The sequence below is a fragment of the Sander lucioperca genome, chromosome 22, assembly GCF_008315115.2.
Source record: "Sander lucioperca isolate FBNREF2018 chromosome 22, SLUC_FBN_1.2, whole genome shotgun sequence".
NCBI classification, from domain to species: Eukaryota; Metazoa; Chordata; class Actinopteri; order Perciformes; family Percidae; genus Sander; species Sander lucioperca.
Genome location: NC_050194.1, coordinates 1,007,382 through 1,030,079, shown reverse-complemented (window position 1 = coordinate 1,030,079; position 22,698 = coordinate 1,007,382). Strand labels below are relative to the sequence as shown.

Here is a 22,698-nt window from a genome sequence, read left to right as displayed (position 1 = left end):
GACGTTTAAAAAAGATGTACACCCCATCCAATTGACTCATATGACTTTAGGCAACTGATTAATCCCATTTTTTTTTAGACTTGACTGAAATTTTCCTCAAAATCTAATTTGCTTGCATTCAGTTCAACAGGTGGCTGTTGCTGAGGTTAAGAACTGCTTGTAATTATCCTATTACAAAAAGAAAATCCAAGGATGATGTGCTTCCCAAGAGTTTTTATTTGTATCAAGGAGTCCAAAGCAATCTATTTGGGAATGTGAAATAGTTATGCAGGCATCAATTGATCTAAACTTTAATATTATATATTACTGGGGGGAAAAAAATGTAATATCCATGGCAAATAAGCAGGTTCCCACGCAATGTACAATCTTTGTACCTCTTACATCTTTCATTTATTTTGCCAAACACCATGCACTATTAGAAACAGAAACTTACTGTAAACACAGTGCACTCATCACAGTTTTTTTTTTTCTGTAAAGCAATTCTGTGACTTATTTTTCTGCAATGTATAGGCACTGTTCACCCTGATTTATCAAGACATTAAACACAAGACAGACTAACCACAGTTACTATACAACGAAGACGTAATGCTTCTGTCCACATTTTGAGGTAAAAGTTACCCATATAAGGAAGACAGCGTCTGACACATTCAGTGACCACAGGGCAGCCTCTGCCAGGCCTACAGCATTCACACAAACATAAAACACTGACATTACAGTAAAACTGCAGCACTATAAAATAATGTATACAAAGCACATTCAAAGATCATGGCATAAAGTTCCTCATGGAGTAACTCAGAGAGGTGAAATAAAACAAATTATTTAAATGAAATGAATAAAAGTGCAATTTAACGAAGTACTGTACTTTTTGCCCCAAAATTTTAACTGATCAAGTGTATTCATGGAGCTCACAATGTCTCTATGGTTTCATGTATTCCATTACAATCCAGTTCCCAAATGTCTTCATTAGAAAAAGGGGCTTTAGGATCGGGCCTGCAAACGAGATGCAAATGAAGAGCATGACGGATTTGAAACGGTCCTGGATCAGGTATGGAGAAAAATCAGACATACAAACCGGTGGGTTTAAAATACTGTAGAGCCAGGGAGCACAGACATAAGAGTTGGTCTCTATATCACATTCAGATAGTATTGTGCTGGCTGTTGTTTGAAGATGACGGGCAGAGGGCGAAGGACTTGTCTCTGGTCAGACTGTCGAGTGCTCGGAGGACAGCGTCGGGCATGTGATCTGCAAGCATCCTGGGACTGATCAAAACACTCCTGAACGCCATTTCATTGGACCAGTCTGCACGGTACCGGACCTGGGAAAAACAGGACCTGAGGGGAAAAAAGAGAAAAAAGGAATTTGGTAGCAAATCCAACTCACAATTCTCATTTCAAAGAGTCTGAAGCCTCTTTCCACCCAACGCTGATACACATCCGGTATTCAGGTTGTACAATATGTTGTTATATAGGTGTGCTAGCATTGTCCGTGTGACTTCCAGCAAAATAGATCAAATACTGAAAAAGTTGTATTTGAAGTGGCACTCAAAATACAATTACTGAAACAAATGGTCAAATGGAAGTGCTGAAAGAAGTTTAATGGCAAGCATTGAATTAAGTGTTAAGTGAATCAAGGAGCTGAAGATTAGATAAAAGTCCAAGCACTGAAAGGAGAAAAGTCAGCCGTAGGTGATGAATTGAGCTGGAATTTGCAGTTAAAGTGTATAAACTGTAAGAAGTTGAACTGTAAACGAAAAAACACTGAACACTGAAAGCAGTTGGAATAAATTGTATATCAACAGGATGAACGGAAGTTGTGGAACTTAGAAGAGCTAAAGAAGATTTTCTTTTTTGGTCAACACTGAACCTGAGACCAGAAAGGGTTTAAAGGAGCTGAGGCATCGGTTAAAGAGAAATAAATGAATGTAGTTCAAATGTGTGTGTTGATGTATCATTTACTGCTTGTGTTGACACTGTTGGTGCACATTCAGACTAGGGATGCACCGAATCCAGATTTTTTGGGTTTGGCCGAATACCGAATCCACTGGTTAAGATTCTGCCGAATCCGAAACCGAATACCGAATCCTACTCCCATCCCATCAAGTTTTTAGCTGTGACTGTCCTTCCTTTGCCGTACCTAAACTTGTTGCATTTTGGCTGCTGTCTGTAGATTCCTTCATGCATAACTCGTATTCTTTCGGATGTTTTATACGCACATGTTTTAACAGCGGCGATGTTGTGTATTGTTTAGGGTCCTTGCCACCACGAGAAATCGGCATTGCAAATTGAACATGTAGCTGGACTTGAATGGCCTTCTTTTGACTGAAAGTACTGCCAAACAACACTTTTTCTGCTCACGAGTTCCATTTTCACTTTCTCACAGCCTACTGCATTGAACGCTCCACCTACGTAAACACCTTCCCGTAATCAACGGCGCCGTCATTACGTCGGCCAGTGTAGCGCGCATAGTGCAAGCGTAGGGTTCGGTGGAAAAAAATTCTAAGGTTCGGCAGAAACCGAACCCCGTCAAAAAGCCCAATATTCGGCCGAATCCTAAGCCGAATCCTGGATTCGGTGCATCCCTAGTTCAGACCAAGGATGGCCCATTTGTGTGACGTCCTGTTGTGTTCTTGAAGGCAGCCTCATTTCACAGAGAAAGGGACAGTGCTTTGTTGTTGCAGGGAACTTGCAGCTGGTACACAAACGTCTGGGCGTCTAAGTGCTTGTATTTTGTTTCTCAAAGTGTTTTCTTGTTTTCAGACTTTCTTGTATTGTTCTTATCCTGTTTTTAACTCTCTTGTGTATGCATTTGCATTGTATTTATTTATTTATTATTGGGAACTGTGTGGTGTATGGGAATGTGTGTTTATGCGTGAGCTGCTGGACACTCAAATTTCCCCACGAGGATGAATAAAGTATCTTGTATCTATCTATCTTGTGGCCGCTGTAGAGGCAGTGATGTTTTCCGTTTACTGTACGAGACTCTCACACTGCGTCAAAAGGGACTGACAAAACGGACTCACACATATTTGGAAACGGCAGCGTCACGTCGGGTTGCGTTTCTTCAAAAGTTGAATCGGTCTCAACTTTTCACGCTGCTGCAGTTTTTTCGGCTCCCCGCTGCTCCACCTACCACTGCAGCCACCCGCTTTCAAAATGAAAAAAAGACCGTCGCACCGTCTGACGACCGCCGCAGTGTGTGTGAATGCAGCCTTATACAATTTGTTAAGCCAGGTGGGAAATATATACATTCTAGTTCTAATCACTACTGGGGGGGGGGACATAAACACGTATTCCTATTTATCAGCTTGTATGTAGGGTAAATCTGTTATGAAGGGAATTCAGAGATTAAAATATTATCTGTAGACAGACCTCCGTGACGGCCCATCTTCTGTGATATGCAGAATGCGTCCGGGCAAGAAGAGAGGTAAGTGGGCAGCAGTATGGGCAGGTGAGTCATCAGACGCCAGGCTCTGATAGGATGATGAGTGGCGAATCATCAGTGACTCCTCCCCCAACAGTGGCTGGCTAAGCTCCTCCTCCCTCCTGTTGTCCATCTCAGTGGGGAAGTCATCGGGGTCTCCTCCGAAGAGCTCGTACCAACATCCCTGCAGCAGGATGCGGTACTGAAACACACACAAAATTATTATTATTTTTTTTTTTTTTTAAATGGCAGGGACTTAAGACAGTGTTTCTCAAATGGGGGGGACGTGTACCCCTTGGGGTACTTTGGAGTACTGCAGGGTGTAAATGAGATTTTTTTTAAATGTTAATTCAAAAAATTTCAGTCATGCATAATTCCTAAAATAATTATATAGTATAATGATGAATGAATGCAGTGATTCTGAAGATTTAAAATGTAGCATTTGAGTGTTTTTCAGTTGCAATATTGTTCAATCAAAAATGTAATGTGCCTCTTTTGCTACAACATGTTTGTGCTGGCCAGGGGGCACTTGGATGAATGTATATTTCAAAGGAAGTACATTATTGAAAAAGTTTGAGAACCACTGACTTAAAGTGCCCATATTATGAAAAAAACACTTTTTCTGGGATTTGGAGTGTTATGTTGTATCTGTGGTGCTTCCACACACATACAAACTTTGAAAAAAATCCATCCATGCTGTTTAGAGTGAGATACAGTTTCTGAATGTGTCCTGCCTTCAGTCTCTGGGTGAGCTGTTCAAAATCGGCACGGCTTGTGACGTCACAAGCCGAAACGAGCAGGCTAACCGCAACCATTAGCTCGTAGCGTTAGCATGCTAACGCTAATGCTAACGCTAGCATGCTAACGCTAGCATGCTACCTCATTCTCAATAGCAAAGCACTGCTACAACACCACACAAGTTCACCATAATCTACAAAAGAACTACTGACATGTGCGCACTCATTTAGAAGTCTCCCAGCTAATCCTGCCTTGTAACTGACCGAAGTTGTAGAAACAGCCTTTCTTTTACTGTCTATGGAGCTAGCTAGCTGACATGAGCTACATCTGAGCTACTGGGCATGTGCAAGTGCAATCAAAGATAGTACAGAAGAAGAAGAAGAAAAGAGGTCTCACTCTGTAGCTAAAACAGAGACCAGCTGAAAAGAGGATCTGCAGCAGTGAGAGAGAGCGGTGCAGTACAACAAAAATATGGTGTTTTTTGAAAATTAAACCATGTAAACCTATTCTGGTACAACATTAAAATACAATTATGAACCTGAAAATTAGCATAATATGGCTGCTTTAAGAGACTTACAGCTCGTGCCAATGTCATTGCTTTGAATGGTTCTTACCTTGGGCTTATTGCAGTTTGAAACTATTTTAAGAATCCTTCTCTTCAGATCCTCCATATTGGGAATGCTTAATCTGTACAAAAAGAAGATTGATTATAAGAGGGAATAATGCAAAGGAAAAACATAACTTTAGAAAAACATTGGAGGAAAAAGGAGCGTTGCTCTCATTTTCTCTTTCTCTGTGCCTGTAATAATAGGGCAGAGCCAAATATAGAGTCTCCATCACGCAGTAGTCTTTAAGAGTCTGGCCACCACCACAGCATATTCATATTAGCCTTTCAAACACAAGAGTCTGCATTGCTGTTAACACACAACCTTCAGTGTTCCACAGTAAAAAAATGTCTCCATAAACCAAACTGCTCTAACCAGTATTAACATAAAATATGTACATATTATGAATAGGGCTGTCAAACGATACATTTTTGCTTAATCGCGATTAATCGCTGAATTTTAATAGTTAATGCCGATTAATCGCATGTTTTATCACATGGTTCAAATTCTATTATTTTGCATTTCATAACTGTTTTTAAGTCTGTATTATCAATGTAAACCAATTCTTCCCAGTGTATCTTGATTGGGAATCAAATGAATGCAAAGAAAGTTACTTCATGAACATGACTTTTAGATTTAGTTGATTATTTCAAATCAAAAGATGTGCAACGAGACTGAGGTAACACAATCAATGTCTTCAGAAATATAGCTTGCTTTTTAAAAACGTAAAAATAAATGTGTTAGAAAAATTATGCTTAGAACGGTTTTGCTTCAGTTTCTTTGTTAAACCATTTGCATCCAAACTCCTGTTTAAGTATTTCTGTCTTTCATGTGTTAATCTAGCCTGATAAGCCAGACCCACATCAAGATGTTGGGTCTGGGGAATCACTATTGACGGAGCTCAATCCGAGGGGCGGGATAAACGGTTGTCTTTCAAATTCCCTCTGCACACAATAGGATAGCGCTACAACCACAGAGCAACGAAGAAGGTAGCGAAGCTAGTTGATAGATTAAACTTTTGCCATATCCGGTCGGCACAACTCCGAACACATCTTCCTTTTTTAAGAATGATTTCAGTGCCGTTCTTTGTTCTTTTCTCAAAGAAAAGCTTAACTCCAAGTCTTCCAGAAGACTGCTGTTCCCAGAAGCAGCAGCCATAAGCCTGCCTACCGACTCTATACACGATGTGATTGGCCTGACCAGAGTTTGGTTTTTCCAGCTCGCAAGCCAACGGAGAGTGCCTAGACCTCCCTGGGTGCAAATTAAATTTGCTGCCGCTAGGGTGCGTCTAGATTTCTAGGCTAGTGTTAATCATGAAAGCTGAGTGACCCTGCAAAGAGCACAGGATGCATCCCTGAGGGCAGAGTGCATAATGTGGAGGAGATGCCGGGCATTTTTTGCGTGCACCCGTGAGCACCCATGGAGGAAAACATAAATCGGCGCCTATCCTTCATAGCAAAGATTATTTGGTAACAGCACCAGTGATGGTGTAAAATAAAGAATCTTTGGTGCACGCGATTAACGAGATGAACACAATCATAACGCGTTACGCTCCGTCTTTAATCTCATCGCGACTAACACGTTAATGCTGACAGCCCTAATCATGAATTGTAACTTTAATTAAACAGCATGTAAAGGCTAAGAAGTATATTATGTAAAAAACAAAAAACAAACATCAGTCTAACCTTGGAACCAAATCCTTTCCCAGCACAACCGAGACCACAAAGTTCTTGGAGTAATCAGCTAAGGCTTTACTGCATATAGATAAAATAAAGAACAGAAAACATAGTTAGATCAGTCCAACAACTAACAGCATGCATTGTACTTTATGTGTACATACAGGCATGTGGCATATTTTAAGTCAGAGCTGTAAAATCATACTTGTAAGGGCTCATAATTAGGGCTCAAAGATAGACAAAGTTTTTGAAAACAACTTCAATGATAATTTAACATTTAAAACATACGTTTTTAAGCATGCAATCGTTATTCATCTTGATAATACATGACGAGGTGGCTTAAGAGCATTTTGAATTAAAAGTAACACTTTTACTACAAAACCAGGAGGCCAGCCCAGTTCTATCCACTCTCAGCTGGTTGCACTTGCCAAAGTGTTACAGTATAGTCTTCCTTACCTCAGGAGTCCCCCTGGCGGAGAGAATGAGTAGCACTGCAGGGTGGGGAAGGAATTGCGCAAGAGGATAGCTAGCAGTGATGCTGTGCCAGCACCCAGACTGTGACCTGTGATGACCAGTTTATACTCCTACAAACACAGAAACACATTAGAGGATTATTCATGATCTATTACTTCTGCAAAGCTGATGTTATTTTTTGACAATAAATGATTAACAAATACAGTATATAGTGGATATTCTTCATGGAAGTGCACTGAGTAGAAAGCAGTGTGTTTTTTTTTTTTAATCAGAAGAGTAGTCTATATCCTAAGCCACTTTCGGGATTGCTCTGGTGCTGCAGGAAATTCCGCCGGATGCATGTATTTTCACCGATGTCCGCTTCCTTTGTGTTGGAATTTTAAACTCCAGTGGATTTATGAGGACTATGGTTAACTGCTCCTTAAATCTCTGCAGGGTAAATCCAGACAGCTAGCTAGACTATCTGTCCAATCTGAGTTTTCGGTTGCATGACTAAAACAACTTTTGAACGTACACGTTCCACCAAAACAAGTTCCTTCCCGAGGCTATTTTGCAGCGGCTCCGTGCTGAGCTTGGCGCCACCCATGATGATTGTGACTGGTTTAAAGAAATGCCAATAAACCAAGAGCGTGTTTTTCTCCCATCCCGGAATGCTGTGTGGACTAGCCAGACCCTCCTCCGCAGTGTGTGGAGGAAGGTCTGGCAAAGCGAGACTATCGGAAGAGTAATGCAAACCAGCATCATATTTTTCAACTGTACCATCCCTGTAACCCTGTCCCATAGGTACAATTTCAGCAGGTATCTAACTGAAAGGAAATACAACGATGCCTTCTTTGGCTGAAATGTAGTTTCCAACCTCCGTTACATTTCTTACCGGTGCAATGGAGAACGCCTGGTTCAGGATGCCATCATTGACCAGCTTCTTGTAGATGTAACCTGCCGCCTGGCACATGCCCTGCAGGAGTCAGGGACAAAGCAGCAGCATTGAGCTCTACTGAAACACACAAACACTTCTACTTAAAGCAGTTGGAGAGTTCTGTGTTTAAATGTGCATTCACCTTGTGAGCATAGCAGGCTCCAGACACTCCTTCTATAGGCAGGTTCTCACATTCAGCAGACAGGTCTGTTAGGACATCCTGCAGGACAGACACGGAGTGAAATTTACAATAAACTGGGAACCTGATTGGCCTCTTATCAGACCCCATGTCCAAGGCAAAAGTTAAAGGCTACATGTAGAAAAATACTTGGCTGTTGAACGAAATGCTTTGATCGGAATCAATGTTAGGACAAACTTTTCAAACTTGTGGACGAACAAAAGCAGAAAGATTCTAGTGTGTTTCAACCAAATCACCTCAATACATCTTTCTTTCACTTTCACTGTTTATATGTAGACATGGGTGGATACTCTTATACACATGCCTCCCTCACCACACTCAAGTCTTCTTTTCCTAAACAAGCACTATTTTAATTTCTTTAGAGGAATGGTCACATTGCATGCCATCAGATATAGACCAAGGGGCACCTATATTTATCAGTCCCCTTCAACACTCTTCTATCAGTTAGCGAGTCATCTGTACAAATAGGGAAGTGATTCTGAACGAAAAGAGGAAGCGAGAGGATAACATACAAAAGTATGACAAATGCACAACAGTTGTACAGAATGACTGATGGTAATACTGAGAAAAAAAAATAACAATCACGTTCCTTTTTTCATGTACACACAATGGACAGATTGAGTTCATGGTTGATGGTCATATTTGATTTATACTACTAGAGGAGGAAGTATAAAAGTAGATTTTAGACTTTCATGGTCACGCATGCAAAGTAATACATTTTGCGAAATGTTCATACAAACGAACAAATTAAAAAGGCGCAAATGAGAACACCAACCATCTAACATCGCTATAAAAATATGATATATAAGCAAAGAACTGAAACAATTAACGGCGCACCCACCAAATTCCTCAAAAAAACTACAATATAGGGCTGGGCGATATGGAGAAAATCAAATATCGTTGCGTTGCATAGTTTGTCCACCAGAGGGCACTCTACACCGTCCCTGTTGGCAACACTGATTTTTTTTGTTATTGTGTTTTTCTTCAAAGGACTTTAAGTTTCATATCTTAAGTTTGTATTTTTATACATTTTATTTATCAGAACTTTAATATATTTTGATGTTCCTCTGTTCTGTTGTGACAATAAAACAATCAAGTTTATTCTTAAACGGCATTATCATATTATTTTAGTGAGGACTCAAATAACTACAAATAACTAATGTTAGGGAAATCTGTTCATGTTTTGTTACGCGTTTCTGGATTTTTCTTTTTTAAATATACATCGGCCGATATATCGGAATATGGGATTTTTAAAATCACCAAATATTCAAATATTTGTATTAGGGCTGTCAAAATAACGCGTTAATTTCGATTAATTAATCTGAGAAAAAATAACGCGTTAAAACAAAACAACGCAGATTAATCCATTCCATATTGACGTTTGACCCGGAGCCATTCTAGCGGGAGATGAGAATGTGCTGCCTGGATCATTAACTGGAACATTTACTTGTAAAAATCTTCTTCCTGCCAACCCTGGCTACCGAAATCTGGTGCCACTGATATGTCTGCACTTCTCTCTGATGCTCTGAAGACGACACAGGCAACACAAACACCGCTGCACGTGACGCTAGTTAACACTATACTCGACAGCAGCTAACGTTAGCCTACCGCTAGCTAGTTAACACTATACTCGACAGCAGCTAACGTTAGCCTACCGCTAGCTAGTTAACACTATACTCGACAGCAGCTAACGTTAGCCTACCGCTAGCTAGTTAACACTATACTCGACAGCAGCTAACGTTAGCCTACCGCTAGCTAGTTAACACTATACTCGACAGCAGCTAACGTTAGCCTACCGCTAGCTAGTTAACGCTATACTCGACAGCAGCTAACGTTAGCCTACCGCTAGCTAGTTAACACTATACTCGACAGCAGCTAACGTTAGCCTACCGCTAGCTAGTAGCTGGATTAAACACGGTTAAAATGCTGACAGCTAACGCTGAACGGTGTAAAGTTTGACTGTGTTTTACTGTAGAGGACTGTGACTCAACAGCGGGATGTAACAATCTGCAGCTGCCGAGCTGCCGTCGGAAAAACAACACAGACGGTGCGTTCAATGAAACTGGTAAACTACAGCTTCGTGGTGCATTTGAAGTTATTGTAAATGTCCTTGGTGGTTGTTTTTGTCGTTTAACAGCAATTTACTAGTGAAATAAGTTATTGTTATACATTATTATTAAATCATTTAATTTTGACCATATGGCCTTAGCAATAAACAAGCCGTTCTTTAATGTCACCAACTGTTGTTTAGTACCCTTTGTTTTCTTTTCTTTTACTTTCTTAAAAAGTATCGGTTCAGGCACCGTTAATTATGTATGCGATTAATTAATCACAGAGTCTGTAATTAATTAGATTAATTTTTTTAATCGATTGACAGCCCTAATTTGTATCGATATCGGCCTTAAAAATCCTTTATCGGCAGGGCTCTATCTAGTTGTTACTATTTCTGTTGTACTTATCTTGTTATTGTTTTTCTTTGTCTTACTTTGTAAAGTGCCTTTGAGTGCCTTTTAAAGCGCTATGTAAAATAAATGTATTATTATTATTATTATTAACGTATTTTCCATGATCTACTATTCACAAAAAAGGGATTCGCTGGGAGTCCCAACTCACCCTCAGTGACAGTGTTCCTCTGACAGCCACAAGAACAGCCTCTCTCTTATGATCCAGAGCCACGTAGAAGGGGATCTCATAGATCTGTAACAAAGAGAACACGTATGACCCTTTTGAATTACTGAGACTGTTGGGACAAGTGCAGGCAGCTGAAACTGAGGGACATTTTTGAACATATGGAGTATTCCTCACAGGAGCAACTAGTGAAATTCCTACCTGGTTGTGGAAGCTGACGTAGATGAAGTCTCTGTACTGCAAACCAGTACTGTGTAGGATGGATGAAAAGTGACAGCCGAGGTGGTCCCCTCCAACGATTTCATACTCGGCTACACGACCTCTACAGCTGATACACACAAACACATTTTGACTTGAATCAAAACGAGATCAAGGTGTTAAGTTTGCAGTTGTAGTTTGTAATCTTGTAGGCCAGACTATCTGCTGTCCCAAGAATATTTGGCTCTGGATGTTTCTGAAACACCTTTCTCTAGAAGCAGGAGACAATGCAACCCTTTTTCATGACAAAGAAACAAATAACTTAACTGTTGATGCTTCTTGGCACAGTATATTTCTACATTCAGTCAGCAGCTGTTAACCGAACCTAAATGGTCTTGTGACTTATCAGACAGGTTCCCATCAACTCGCATAAGTAGAGATCTTACCAGTCTCCACTAAGTTTGCAGGGTCCAGTTAGGAGGTTGGAGTAAACGTACAGCGGCCAGCCATAGGCTGCTGCAGCAAATCGCATACAGTGAGCTGCTTTCTCCAACTCTGTCTCCAAATCTTCTCCCTTTAAACATTAAAAGACATACAAGAAGAAACATTTTTAAATTATCAACACTGTATTACAGACTTGCATGACTACTGTTTAACGGGGCATTCACACCAAAAAAAGCAATCCGGCGGGGGGGGGGGGGGTTTCAATGAAACGGACCATTTGTGTGACGTCCTGTTGTGTTTTTAAACCCTCCCCCCAACAAAGCACACGTTTATAGATTTCAATGTTTCCGACCGCACTTGAAGGCAGCTTTATTTCACAGGAGAGAGAGAAAGAAAAGAGACGAGCGAGACATAGGGAGTGCTTCGTTGTTGCAGGAAAACATTCAGCTATTATACAAACTCCCGGGCAGTTCAGTGCTTGTGTTTTTTTACCCTTATAGATTTTCAAAACTTTGTTGTGTTTGTGATAAAGTTAGTGATGTTTCCTGTTTACTGTACGGGATTCTCACACCGCCTCGAACCTTAGCTCAATTGCGTTGAGTCGGTCTCAAATTTTAGCCGCAGGCCCGCTGCGTATTTTTGAGTGCCACCCCTGCGGCAACCCCCGCTGCAGTCTAAACCCACTAGCTCCATTCAAAATGAATGGAAAGACCTGCGTTTTTGCTGGACCCTCGGACGGCCGATGCAGGCGGTCTGAACGCGGCCTTAGTAATGATTTTGCCTGGTTTTAGGTCTACAGTACCGACATGACCGACAGACTCCGGTACTTACGATGGGAGAGGAAGGGCTGTGATCGACCATGACGTCTGGGTCTCTGTTTTGCTCCATTTTATCCTGCTCCTGGTGCAGCAGAGCCAAACCAGCTGCTATGTCACTGGGGACCAGGTCTGTGTCCTGCAACACACACACAAACACCATACCGGAAAGCATCATACCACTAGACAGTTCTTATATTGTATATTTCACACTAACACAATTTGCTTTAGTCTTTCTTGATGTAGTCTATTATGTCATCTGACTGAATGCACTTTGCACAAACCCTCTAACTGCCAGATGTAAAGGACAGCACAAACAAGAGAGAGAAAGTGTCCCTTACAGAGAAGAATCCACCGACGAGCTGCGCGATGCTGGAGAACGCTGCTCGGTGGCTTTCGTCCTGCGGCAGACAACAGCACAGGAGCCGCAGCCTGTTTTCCCACACCTTGACAGCCAGAGAGCGAGCTGTGGAGAAGAACTGGGTGCCCTCGTTGCTCTGCAGGTCTCTTACTCCCAGTGGCTCCATGGCAGCAGGCTGAGGACGGGGGTTCCCCATCGGGTCAAACACAAATACCACGCCCAACCCAGTGAACAGCAGGATGATCCAGCTGTTGTGACACAGAAGAAAAGATGCTGAATCAGAACCTCTTTAATAATTCAACAATTATAAAATGATGAAACTATGAACTCATAACCGTAAACAACCTATACCTGGCAACCACTGCTGCGATGACAGCACCCACTGTGGCGGGATCGCAGCCTTTGCTGTCATCAGTCACCCAGACAGCTCCCAGACAGGCCCACACCAGCTCAGGGATGTACAGGATAGCTCGCAGGTACACCAGCGCAGGGATAGAGCGCCGTGGACCGGGGTTTGTAATAGTCCCTGTGAATAAATCATAGACATCTGTGTAATCATCAAAAAATAATGTACCTGTGCTTTACACCTGTTACAAGTGGATGTTTAATGAGCTGCAATCCAGCGGATGATTATGATGTTGCAAAGGGTGACAGAGTAAACTAATGGTTAGACCATTAATGTTTCATCAGAGTAGTTATAAGCAAGAGACAGATGTGTCTCCTTCCTCCTTTTGAAGAGCTGTGCATCCTGAAAGTTAAGCTGTTTGCAAGTTTAAAGGTGTTTTTAATATGAAGGCATAATATGATGCCACTTGTGTACATGTTGTCTGTGCACTAAAGGAGTTACATTCAGTGAACTTTGTTTTACATTGTTTACCATCACTTTCTTAAACAGTGTGTTGAGTAGCATAGCAACGGTCTTACGGAATAACCTGTATTTCGACACTATTGCTGCTTAGGGCAAAATTGTCATCCTGTTATTTCCACTCCTGCAAAAGTTGTCCAAGCCTAGTTATCTTTGTATGTAAAAGTAAATAAAGTATAAATTATTAGTATTATTAGAAGCTCAGGAGACCTGATAAACCACAACTGATTTACCTTGGGCACTGACGTAGACAATAGCACAAAGTGACAGAATGATTAGCGCCAGCACAACCAACAGTCCAACCAGATAGCTGTGAAGAACTCCTCTGCCATTACAATCAAAATGACCCTTGTGATAAGTGAATAGGATCATGGTGCCAATCCACCTAAGGAGAAAACAGCAGCAGAGAATGACAAGAGCAGACTCATTACATGTTGCCATTATGCTTAAATAGTTGGACGTCAGGTGGCAAGTCTTGTGTATCACAGACATTCATGAAGGTAAACAACATACCATAGCACACGGACGAACAGTTCAAAGGAGCCGGGGAAAACAAGGTCGTCACTGGCGATCCCCCACCGCCGACCAAACACCACGAGGCCAGGCATTTTGCAGGTAACCAAGACCAAATATCTCACTGATGGTAACCTTTTACCACTATAAAGGTGATAGGATTCTCTGGAGCAATGCACACTTCAAGTCATGCCTGACATCGCCAAAGCAGTAGCTACACTGGCTGGCAACCCAAACGTCACTGTCCTACGTTGCTTAATATAGCCCAAATGATTTTGTAACGTTACTTATCTAACGTTGGCGTGTAGCTAGCTAACGTTAACCCTTACACACGCTAACGTTAGATGAGTATTGGGTGAGTGTGTATCCGCCAACGTTACCTTATCTGAGGTCAGTTAAGACCAAGCTCAAATTGAGATGTCATATACAGTGTTGCGTTTTTCGACGTGTCAACACAAAGCTTGAAAATATTAGATGTATCTAATGCGGTTAACGACAGCTAGCAGAATTGTACTATTGCGTGACTAGCATATATTAGCTATCTATAGGTAATGTTAGCTAAAAATACTCTAAAGCCATAGCTACCCAAAAAATGCTAGCTAACGTAATCCCGTATCACAAACACTACCATTGTTTAGCTAACGTTATTTACGTTAATATATCAACATTACATATATATCACACAGTTACTATATACTAACGTTACTAACTGATACAAAAATGTTTAGGTAACAATAAACATAGCTAAATGTAGAATTGGTTTGTTTGAAAACGACAACAAGTACGTGTCCGTCCGCTGGTGGTACCCTGATGCAACAGAGACCACCGTACAATAGTTCCGGTGTCGTGCCAAGGTACTTACCATAGATATATGATACATAGATGTCGCCTTGGGCTTCTAAGTTACAGTGGGGATACACAAAATATCAGTTTTTCACATGATATAATGTGTATCCCCTCTGTAACTATTGCTAGAAAAGAGCAGTCAGCTCCATATTATCTCAGGTTGTTTATTGTGACCTGGTATAAAGACAGAAAATAACACACGAGGACAGGACTGACCCTTTGCATGTTAGGGGAGGGGATACACATTATATCAGGTGAAAAACGGCCTGATATAATGTGTATCCCCTATGTAACTTTTGCTAGAAAAGAGCAGACATCTCCATATTATCTCAGGTTGCTTATTGTGACCTGGTAAATACAGACAATAACACACATGAGGACAGGATAGACCTTTTGCATGTTAAGGGAGGGGATACACAAAATATCAGGTGAAAAAACGGCCTGATATTTTGTGTATCCCCTCTGTAACTTATATGGTATACCATATAAGTTACAGAGGGGATACACAAAATATCAGGCTTTGTTCACCTGTCTATAGACAGGTGAACAAATCTATAATTGAAAAGCCATATTCAGCTACATTAAATTAAAACAGAAATGTTAGAGGGCAGAGAGGGACGGGTTAGCAAAGACGAGGAAAAAATATTGTTTATAAACCTGCATGACTCACACAGATAGGCATATCAGTCGACCTATGTAGCTAAGGTGCATGTCAATATGGAACTTTGGAAAACACTGTCGATTAATCCACAATAATAAACGAAGTATTAAACAATTTACACGTCGCCTTAATGTCACAGACAAATAAACGTATTTATGTAGATAAATGAGAACCTTGTTACTATGGAAAACCCTGTCATGTCTTCCATTTAAGAGGTGAATTCGAAGTGCAGCAGTTAAACTCCGCTCTGAGTGCACGCGCGCTCCCGCGGCCAGGGGATACAAATCCTGGCGGGGATACGTACCTTGGCACTTCCTATGGGGAGACTCTTAGGCTAACAAGCCATCACCTCTCGTTAGCATCTCATTGACTCCCATTCATTTCGGCGCCACTTTGACAGCGAATAACTTTACATCTGAAGCGTTTAAAGACTTTATTTGTCCATTGTCTATTTATAAAGAAACACGACAATGTAAATAAGGCTCCATTACATTGTATCTCACGTTATGGCTCCGTAGCAGACGTTTTTTGTAAAAAATAGGCTAACGATTGTGTCATGACCACGCGACTTCCTGTCGCACAGTAGAGAAATTATCGTACAGTACAGGAGAAGCTCGCAGGCAGTTTCGACTCACATTAGCTGTTTAAGTTTAATAACTAATGTTAACTAGCATTTTAGTTAGCAATACTTAGCCTGTGCCTATGTTATCTCCTTACATATACCTACGCACTCCGTCAAGATTCGGAATGATTGAGATTTGTCGTGGCACAGCTACCAGAAGACTTACAACTTTTCAGACAGGTTGCTCACGTCACACTACGTCGTCGAGCTCAGTTTGAGGCTGCGCAGTACACTCAGCCATCACCGGAAAAGTGCTTCACTTCACTGGTCTCCGTCGAACCAACCCGATTATCGGCCGTCGGACGTCGTCGGGCAGTCTGGTACTGGTTATTGATTATTGTATTGGATTTCTGTTGGATTTTGGATCATCATGACTCTGTGGACCGAAGAACTCGAAGAGGAGATGATCAGCATGATCGAAGAGAGGCCGCCGCTGTACAACGTATCTGAAAAGAACTATTCTAATCGAGGAGTGAAGGCAGACTGCTGGCGTCAAATCACGGAGAAAATAAATATATCAGGTAAGATTTTCTCTTCTATATAATTGTGTGTACATCCCACCTTCGTACAATGTGTAGGACAAAGGGCAGAATGCATGAAAGACAGGAAAGAGACCGCAAGGTCGAAACATTGCCTTTCCTTTATGAATCGAAATAGCCTGTGATGTGTGTGGACATTAGCCTGCCTAATAACAAATACTTCTTTTTGGCCATCGAATTCACTAGCAGAAATTGTGTATGTGATCTCGATAAATGCAGGCCTTACCTGAGTGTTTGTGTTATTGTGTAGGTTGGTATGCTGTTACTAAATAGAACTCTACTCTGTAAACTTTTCAGAGAAAGAGACGAAAAAGAAGTGGGAGTCCCTGCGAACACAGTTTAGCCGCTATCGCAAGCTCTCTCCTTCAGGGAGTTCTGGGACAGACAAGACTCCCAGACAGAAGTGGATATTGCGGAGGTTACAGTTTCTGGAGCCACATACGAAAAGCAAAGAAAGTGTATCTAACCTCACTCACACGGTATGAACTAGTCAATTAATCTGTCGATTATTTTCTCGATTAATCGATTAGTTGTTTGATCTATAAAAATGTCAAAACATGGTGAAAAATGTGGATCAGATTCCCAAAACCTAAGATGACGTCCTCAAATGTCTTGTTTTGTCCAAAACTCAAAGATATTCAGTTTACTGTCACAAAGGAGAGAAGAAACTAGAAGATATTCACATTTAACAAGCTGGAATCAGAGAAAACTTTTTTTATTTTTTTTTAATAAAAAATGACTCAAACGATTAATCGATTATCAAAATGGTTGGCGATTAATTTAATAGTTGACAACTAATCGATTCATCGTTGCACCTCTAATTGATTCCATGATATTTAATCCACTCTTGTGATTTTTTTTTAGGAACCACCGGCCCCTACTGACACCAGTTCAGGCGCCACTGTTGATGCCTTGGACAACAACCAGGATGAGACGGCTTTTGAACCACCGATTGCAGAATCAACTTTTTTGGACCCAGACTTTGAGTCAACCAGCACCAGCACGTCAGCTGGAAGTCCACAAAGGCCTCCTGCAAAGCGCAGCAGGAAATCTGACGATGATTCGCTGGCAGACACATTGATGGGACTGATGCGCACAACGGAGGCAGCGCTTCACAGAATGTCTGCAGAGGGCAGACCGGACTTCATTGCAGTGGCCTGCCAATGCATAGAACACAAGTTCAGGATGGTGCCACCACATCTCCTGCCTCGATTGGAGAACAGAGTTCAAAACCTCATTTTTAATTTTTTCGAGGAGCACAACCTGGACACACACAAAAAGGACCCTTAATATATATAATATTAATTCAAATGATGTGGAACTTGTGGGTTTAAACACAATCCACTGTAACATCAAACTTTCAGCAACAATGTCTTGCTACTCTCAATGTTATGTCTACACGTGAATACAGCTATGCCAAGGTACTTCACACTATCATTGTCTTCTATAATAGGCCATGAGCTGCTCATATTGCATCTGAATGAAGGCCAGTCAGTGTTCCATTCCATGAAGTGAACACTGATGGTCTGGGCATGGTCGCCTGGTCCTCCATTCACACGTAACCTTAGAAACCACATTAACATTACATTATGGGGAACTTGGTGAACACATTCCATTTGTTGAACTTTGCACATTCCATTATCCCCTGACCAAAAACTAAGCATTATGTTTCCAACATCTATGACGCTAGTGTGTAGACTTTGTGGTTATAATGATACAGGAGGCCATTATGATTGATATGATTTTTATTGATCCTTCTCAATCACAATTGAAACACAAGTTATCCTCCTTTACACACGGACAATCTGTCCTATATCTTGCCCCATTGAAAAGGCACTGCACCAGTATCAGACATGAAATAATGACATCGTTCATCCCTGATCTGTTTGGCCCTTGCTGCTGCATTGGTGGTTTGTGGCAGGGGGGCTTGTTGTAGGGCAGGGTCTTGCCTCCATCTTCCTTCAATAATGTCTCTATCTGGTCTTTCCTGGTCCACAATGTTTACATCACTGCCCTCACTCTGTAGAAAGTTATGCAGAGCACAAGAAGCCAGGACAATTTACTCCACTGTGACAGTGTCTTGGATATTGATGGTGGTTAGCAAGACACGGAAGCGGTTGGCCACGATCCCAAATGCATTTTCCACAACCCTCCGAGCTCGCGACAGCCTGTAGTTGAAGATGCGCTGCTCTACAGCGAGTCTGCAGTTTGCATATGGCTGTGAGATCCATGACTTAACCCACTTAGTGCGGTTTCTCATTTTTCCCCTGCGACATCTTTCTTCTTTCTCAAGAAGAAGCCCGAGAGCTGACAACAGCAGTATATTCTTATTACTAGCCATTGTATTTTCTTCCATTCAGCGAGTAATGACAACAACGATCACGTCATTTTTTGGGCGACAATACAGATTAGCGGCGCCTGCTGTTATGGAGACGTATTACGTCTCGCGCAGAACATACACTCAACTCGGCGTCGCTTCGGTGTGTTCCGAGGCACTTTTTTGACCGACTCGGGGGAGACGGGCGCTGACTGATCAGTCCGACTGCCTTTTCTGCCGGCTGTCGGGTTGGTGTGTCAGAGCCTTGAAGCAAATAGGTTTAAAGCACCTTAGCCCTCTCTTGGCAGAGTTTTTTTGTGTGGAATTGTGCTCCTTTAATGCTAAATTGAAAATGGGACAGTCCATCCTCCTAACCTGTTCTCTTGTCTTACTTTTACTAACGTTACAATACACAACTGAAATGGAATTAAAAAAAAAAAATTATTAAATTAATAATTAAAATTATTATCTGTGCTTCATGGTATAATAAATCAAGAGCTTATAATTGTAACGGTGCATGTCCTTCAGTCATCTCATCCATCAATTTCTGCAATAATTGGCAGATTAAATTAATGAGATCCCTAATAAATCAGAACCTTCTTTTGCCATTGGACATGTCAGCTAGGATATAAAGTTAGTCATTTGTATATGAGAAAGGTATGTATATTTAAAATCATGTTATAGCTTAATCAATTGATAACTTTTTATCAATTGAATATTGTGATGAGCTGCGTTAAAAGATTCACTCAGGAGACAGAGTTATCAATGTCCAAATTATTTGATTGACATTTGACACACACTCTGTCCAAAGGTCATCTATCCCCACCCGGGTCCTGGTCATGGGAGCCAATATTACATGTAGATAAACATGAACACTAAATTAACCACACAACACTAAAACCCAAATAACATAAACGCACACCCAAAACATTAAGAGAACATAATTAAAACACACTTCAACTAGGACAGGAACAGTTCAGATTACAGTCATGAGCTTGCACTCCTTCAGCGGAGAACAGTCATTGGGCTGTCCTGTCCGTTACAATATAACATATATTGTTATTCTTGCGCTTTGCACGTTAGTAAGTTACTTATTTAGTTAGCTGGCTATAGCCATTTTGTTATTTTTTTATTCTGGTCTATATAGCCATCATTACCATTAGCTGCCTGTTTAGTCTGCTGCATAAGCATGATGTCATGTGCACGTCTTCACCATACATCATTGAATCCATGAATGTTTTTGTCGTTCGTTTTTGTTAATTTTATCTTCCCCAGGTGGTCTAGAAATAACCCATGTTTTTTTTTACAATTATATTCGAATTCATCCGTACGTTGACATAAGCGGTTCCATGGTGTAATGGTTAGCACTCTGGACTCTGAATCCAGCGATCCGAGTTCAAATCTCGGTGGAACCTAGCTTTATTTTTTCATAATGTGTTTTGGCAGCATGCTTGCAAGTGTCATACATATAAATACATCTTCGCAGCAGCTATCTACATGACGTGGGAACGTCGCAGCGCTGTGGACATAGGTCTGGCAATGCGAAACTAGTTCATGGGCCATAATACATCCATGGCCATAACCAGATAACCCTGGGCCACAATGACGTCAGTCCAACATGGCGGCGCACATAGCACGTCGTTGCTATTTACTCTGTCGTAGTGCAGGTGTAAACTTGGTTCCACAGCAAGTAAAACTAAGGAATGTTCTAATAAGAGACATTAACAACACTACACAGCTGAGCGTTGGTTACGGGAGCCGAGGGACAGACACCACACAGGTCAGTTAAATAACCCTAAACGCAGCTTTCGATTAAATAATGTCACGCCAAAATCCATTAAAACCCGGACTGCATTAAACGAGCATATCATCCTAGCCCCAGTGGAACTCGAACCCTTGGCGTTCTTACAAATAAACAGGATTTGTTTGAACGTAAAATACTTTGTGTAGCGATCTGATGAGTTGAGCTGCCGTAGATACGGAGTATAAGTATAACATCCATCTTAACCTCATTCAGGGAAAATGAGTCACACTGCAATATTCTGGGTAAACCAAATAAGCACCCAGTTATTGCCAGTGCCATATTTTACATCCCAACGACATCACAAACTCAAGGGTCAAAATGTTCAGGCTCAGGACAGAGAGGCACAGAATAGCATATCAGGATGTATCCTGATGTGTACTGACTTTAGACAGAAGCTGTACTAAGCTTGTCCATTCAGAAAACTGCAGAAGTCAATGTTGTGGCAATGTGGTCAGACCTGTGAATGGACTTTGTTGTGACATTCTCTCCATGAAAGAGAATAGATGAGAATAAATAAATACATTCAAAACTATGTAAATAAAGGCTACTGTATCATAGTCTGATGATGTCTTTAATGGTATAATGGACTTATCCTGGATGCACAGTAAAGCAAAACATTTTATTTAATTTTTTCAGGACACCCAGGTGCACATTCCAGTGGGTAAATATAGAAATATAGTTTCACTAAGCAGAATAAGAAAGTATTTTCATTCTTTTTTTTGTATTTTACAACAATATATTTGTTCTCCTTCTGGTTCTTAGACAGGCTGACAGTATCTTACAGCAGAAGCAGTGGTCCCGGTGGTCAGCATGTCAATAAAGGTTGTCAAAGTTGAACTTATTATATTTAGCATACGTACAAGTGACTCCTCCTGACAGCTTACAAGGACTTGAATCTTGAATTTCTGTTCTATCATGTACAGTATATTCCAGTGTTCAATGACATCTCAATCCACAGTCAGCACAAAAGCAGAGGTCCGATTCCATGTGCAAACAGCAGATTGGCTCCCAGAAGACGTTCGACAGAATATCTTTGAAAAGGTTTGTTTTCAAATGCCGTGGAAGCCGGATAAAAGCCTGAATTGTTGATCGCAACCCTTTTGTACACACTTGTATTATTGCAGTTTTCCCAAATAAAAGTCATGCAGTACTATTAGTATTTGAACGGCCTCTGATTTTGCTGATTTTTTTATCCCTGTCATTTTGAATCTGTAACTATTAAAACCAACTGTACACATTTTCTGCTTCGTGGCACAGAACAAAAACCGCATCAATAAGGCCGGGGAGCTGCTGGTGACCTCAGAGCTGAGCAGGAGTCAGCAGAGAAACCTTTCTGATTGTATACAGAAGATTTCTGCCATCATAGCTGAGGCCAGCGAGAAGCCACATGAACCAACAGCAGAAGACGTAGCTCTTAGGGCAGCCAGGTATTTCCCAGTAGTAGAGAACATTGTTTTATATCCACTTTGATTATGAATGAGTCTTATATGTGTCTTGATGTGAAATGTGTTGTGCAGGTTAGAGAAGGGGAACAAGGAGCGACTCAAACAGAAGAAGATCCATTCAGCTACCAAGAAGAGCAGACGAGTAGATTTTGACTAATAGATTGACTGTTACCTTTCTACCTCCCATGTCCTACAATTCATTTATATGCACGCAGTGTTCATTATTTTGACTTTCATTTTTTGTACAATAAAGTAAGTAGCAACATTTTTCTAACTACATACTAGAAATATGCAGACCAGTGCAAGTTTTATAATAAACAACTGCTACTGTTGACTGGTGGTGTTAAACTGCATTTTGTGAGGTATCGGTACTTTGCCCTGCATACGAATTTCAGCGGTGTTGCCACTGTACACATATTTGTCATACTCTATTGCTATTCTATATGCTTTATTTTAACAGCTGCTAGCCAAAAATTTCAACCTTGTATATTCAGATATTAGGGGCGAAAGAGATAGCTGCGATAGCACACCTTCTAGCATATAGAGGGGTATTTCAGAAAACAGGTTTAACAAACTCTGAGTTCAAACCTGAACTCTGGGTTGACTCTGAA

General features: G+C 41.1%; 3 protein-coding genes and 1 non-coding gene across 6 annotated transcripts in view; 3 read left to right on the top strand and 1 right to left on the bottom strand.

Annotated features, from left to right (window-relative positions):
• Positions 1-201: 201 nt before the first annotated feature.
• daglb (diacylglycerol lipase, beta) lies at positions 202-15,871 on the bottom strand. Of its 2 annotated transcripts, none has more exons than XM_035997468.1 (15): positions 15,852-15,871; positions 13,574-13,725; positions 12,827-13,001; positions 12,456-12,723; positions 12,131-12,253; positions 11,302-11,429; positions 10,859-10,985; positions 10,643-10,726; positions 7,973-8,050; positions 7,789-7,869; positions 6,897-7,024; positions 6,450-6,518; positions 4,774-4,846; positions 3,370-3,623; positions 202-1,332 (listed from the first exon to the last, which is right to left on the bottom strand). In XM_035997468.1, coding segments are annotated over exons 1-15 (1,938 nt in total). In that variant the 5' UTR covers positions 15,854-15,871; the 3' UTR covers positions 202-1,136. The 2 variants fall into 2 exon arrangements, with proteins under 2 accessions (XP_035853361.1, XP_031147009.1); XM_031291149.2 differs by lacking the exon at positions 15,852-15,871 and adding an exon at positions 13,854-14,540.
• A 354-nt stretch (positions 15,872-16,225) lies between these two features.
• On the top strand, positions 16,226-17,941 carry LOC116044128. The gene is made up of 3 exons (XM_031291171.2): positions 16,226-16,503; positions 16,819-17,000; positions 17,386-17,941. The coding sequence occupies exons 1-3, from the start codon at positions 16,353-16,355 to the stop codon at positions 17,809-17,811; spliced, it is 759 nt and encodes a 252-aa protein (XP_031147031.1). The 5' UTR covers positions 16,226-16,352; the 3' UTR covers positions 17,812-17,941.
• Positions 17,942-20,181: 2,240 nt separating this feature from the next.
• On the top strand, positions 20,182-20,253 carry trnaq-cug. Its single transcript has one exon. It is a non-coding gene; the product is annotated as a tRNA-Gln (tRNA).
• Positions 20,254-20,424: 171 nt separating this feature from the next.
• The window catches only part of mrpl58 (mitochondrial ribosomal protein L58), a 4,310-nt gene continuing 2,036 nt past the window's right edge, over positions 20,425-22,698 (top strand). Inside the window, exons 1-6 of one of the 2 annotated variants that reach the window (XM_031291173.1) lie at positions 20,425-20,618; positions 21,279-21,303; positions 21,405-21,464; positions 21,601-21,683; positions 21,900-22,069; positions 22,160-22,274. In XM_031291173.1, coding sequence (XP_031147033.1) covers positions 20,457-20,618; positions 21,279-21,303; positions 21,405-21,464; positions 21,601-21,683; positions 21,900-22,069; positions 22,160-22,244 — 585 coding nt within the window. In that variant the 5' untranslated portion in view covers positions 20,425-20,456 and the 3' untranslated portion in view covers positions 22,245-22,274. Of the gene's footprint in view, positions 20,619-21,278; positions 21,304-21,404; positions 21,465-21,600; positions 21,684-21,899; positions 22,070-22,159; positions 22,420-22,698 lie in introns of those variants that run through there. The other variant, XM_031291174.2, reaches the window with a different exon arrangement.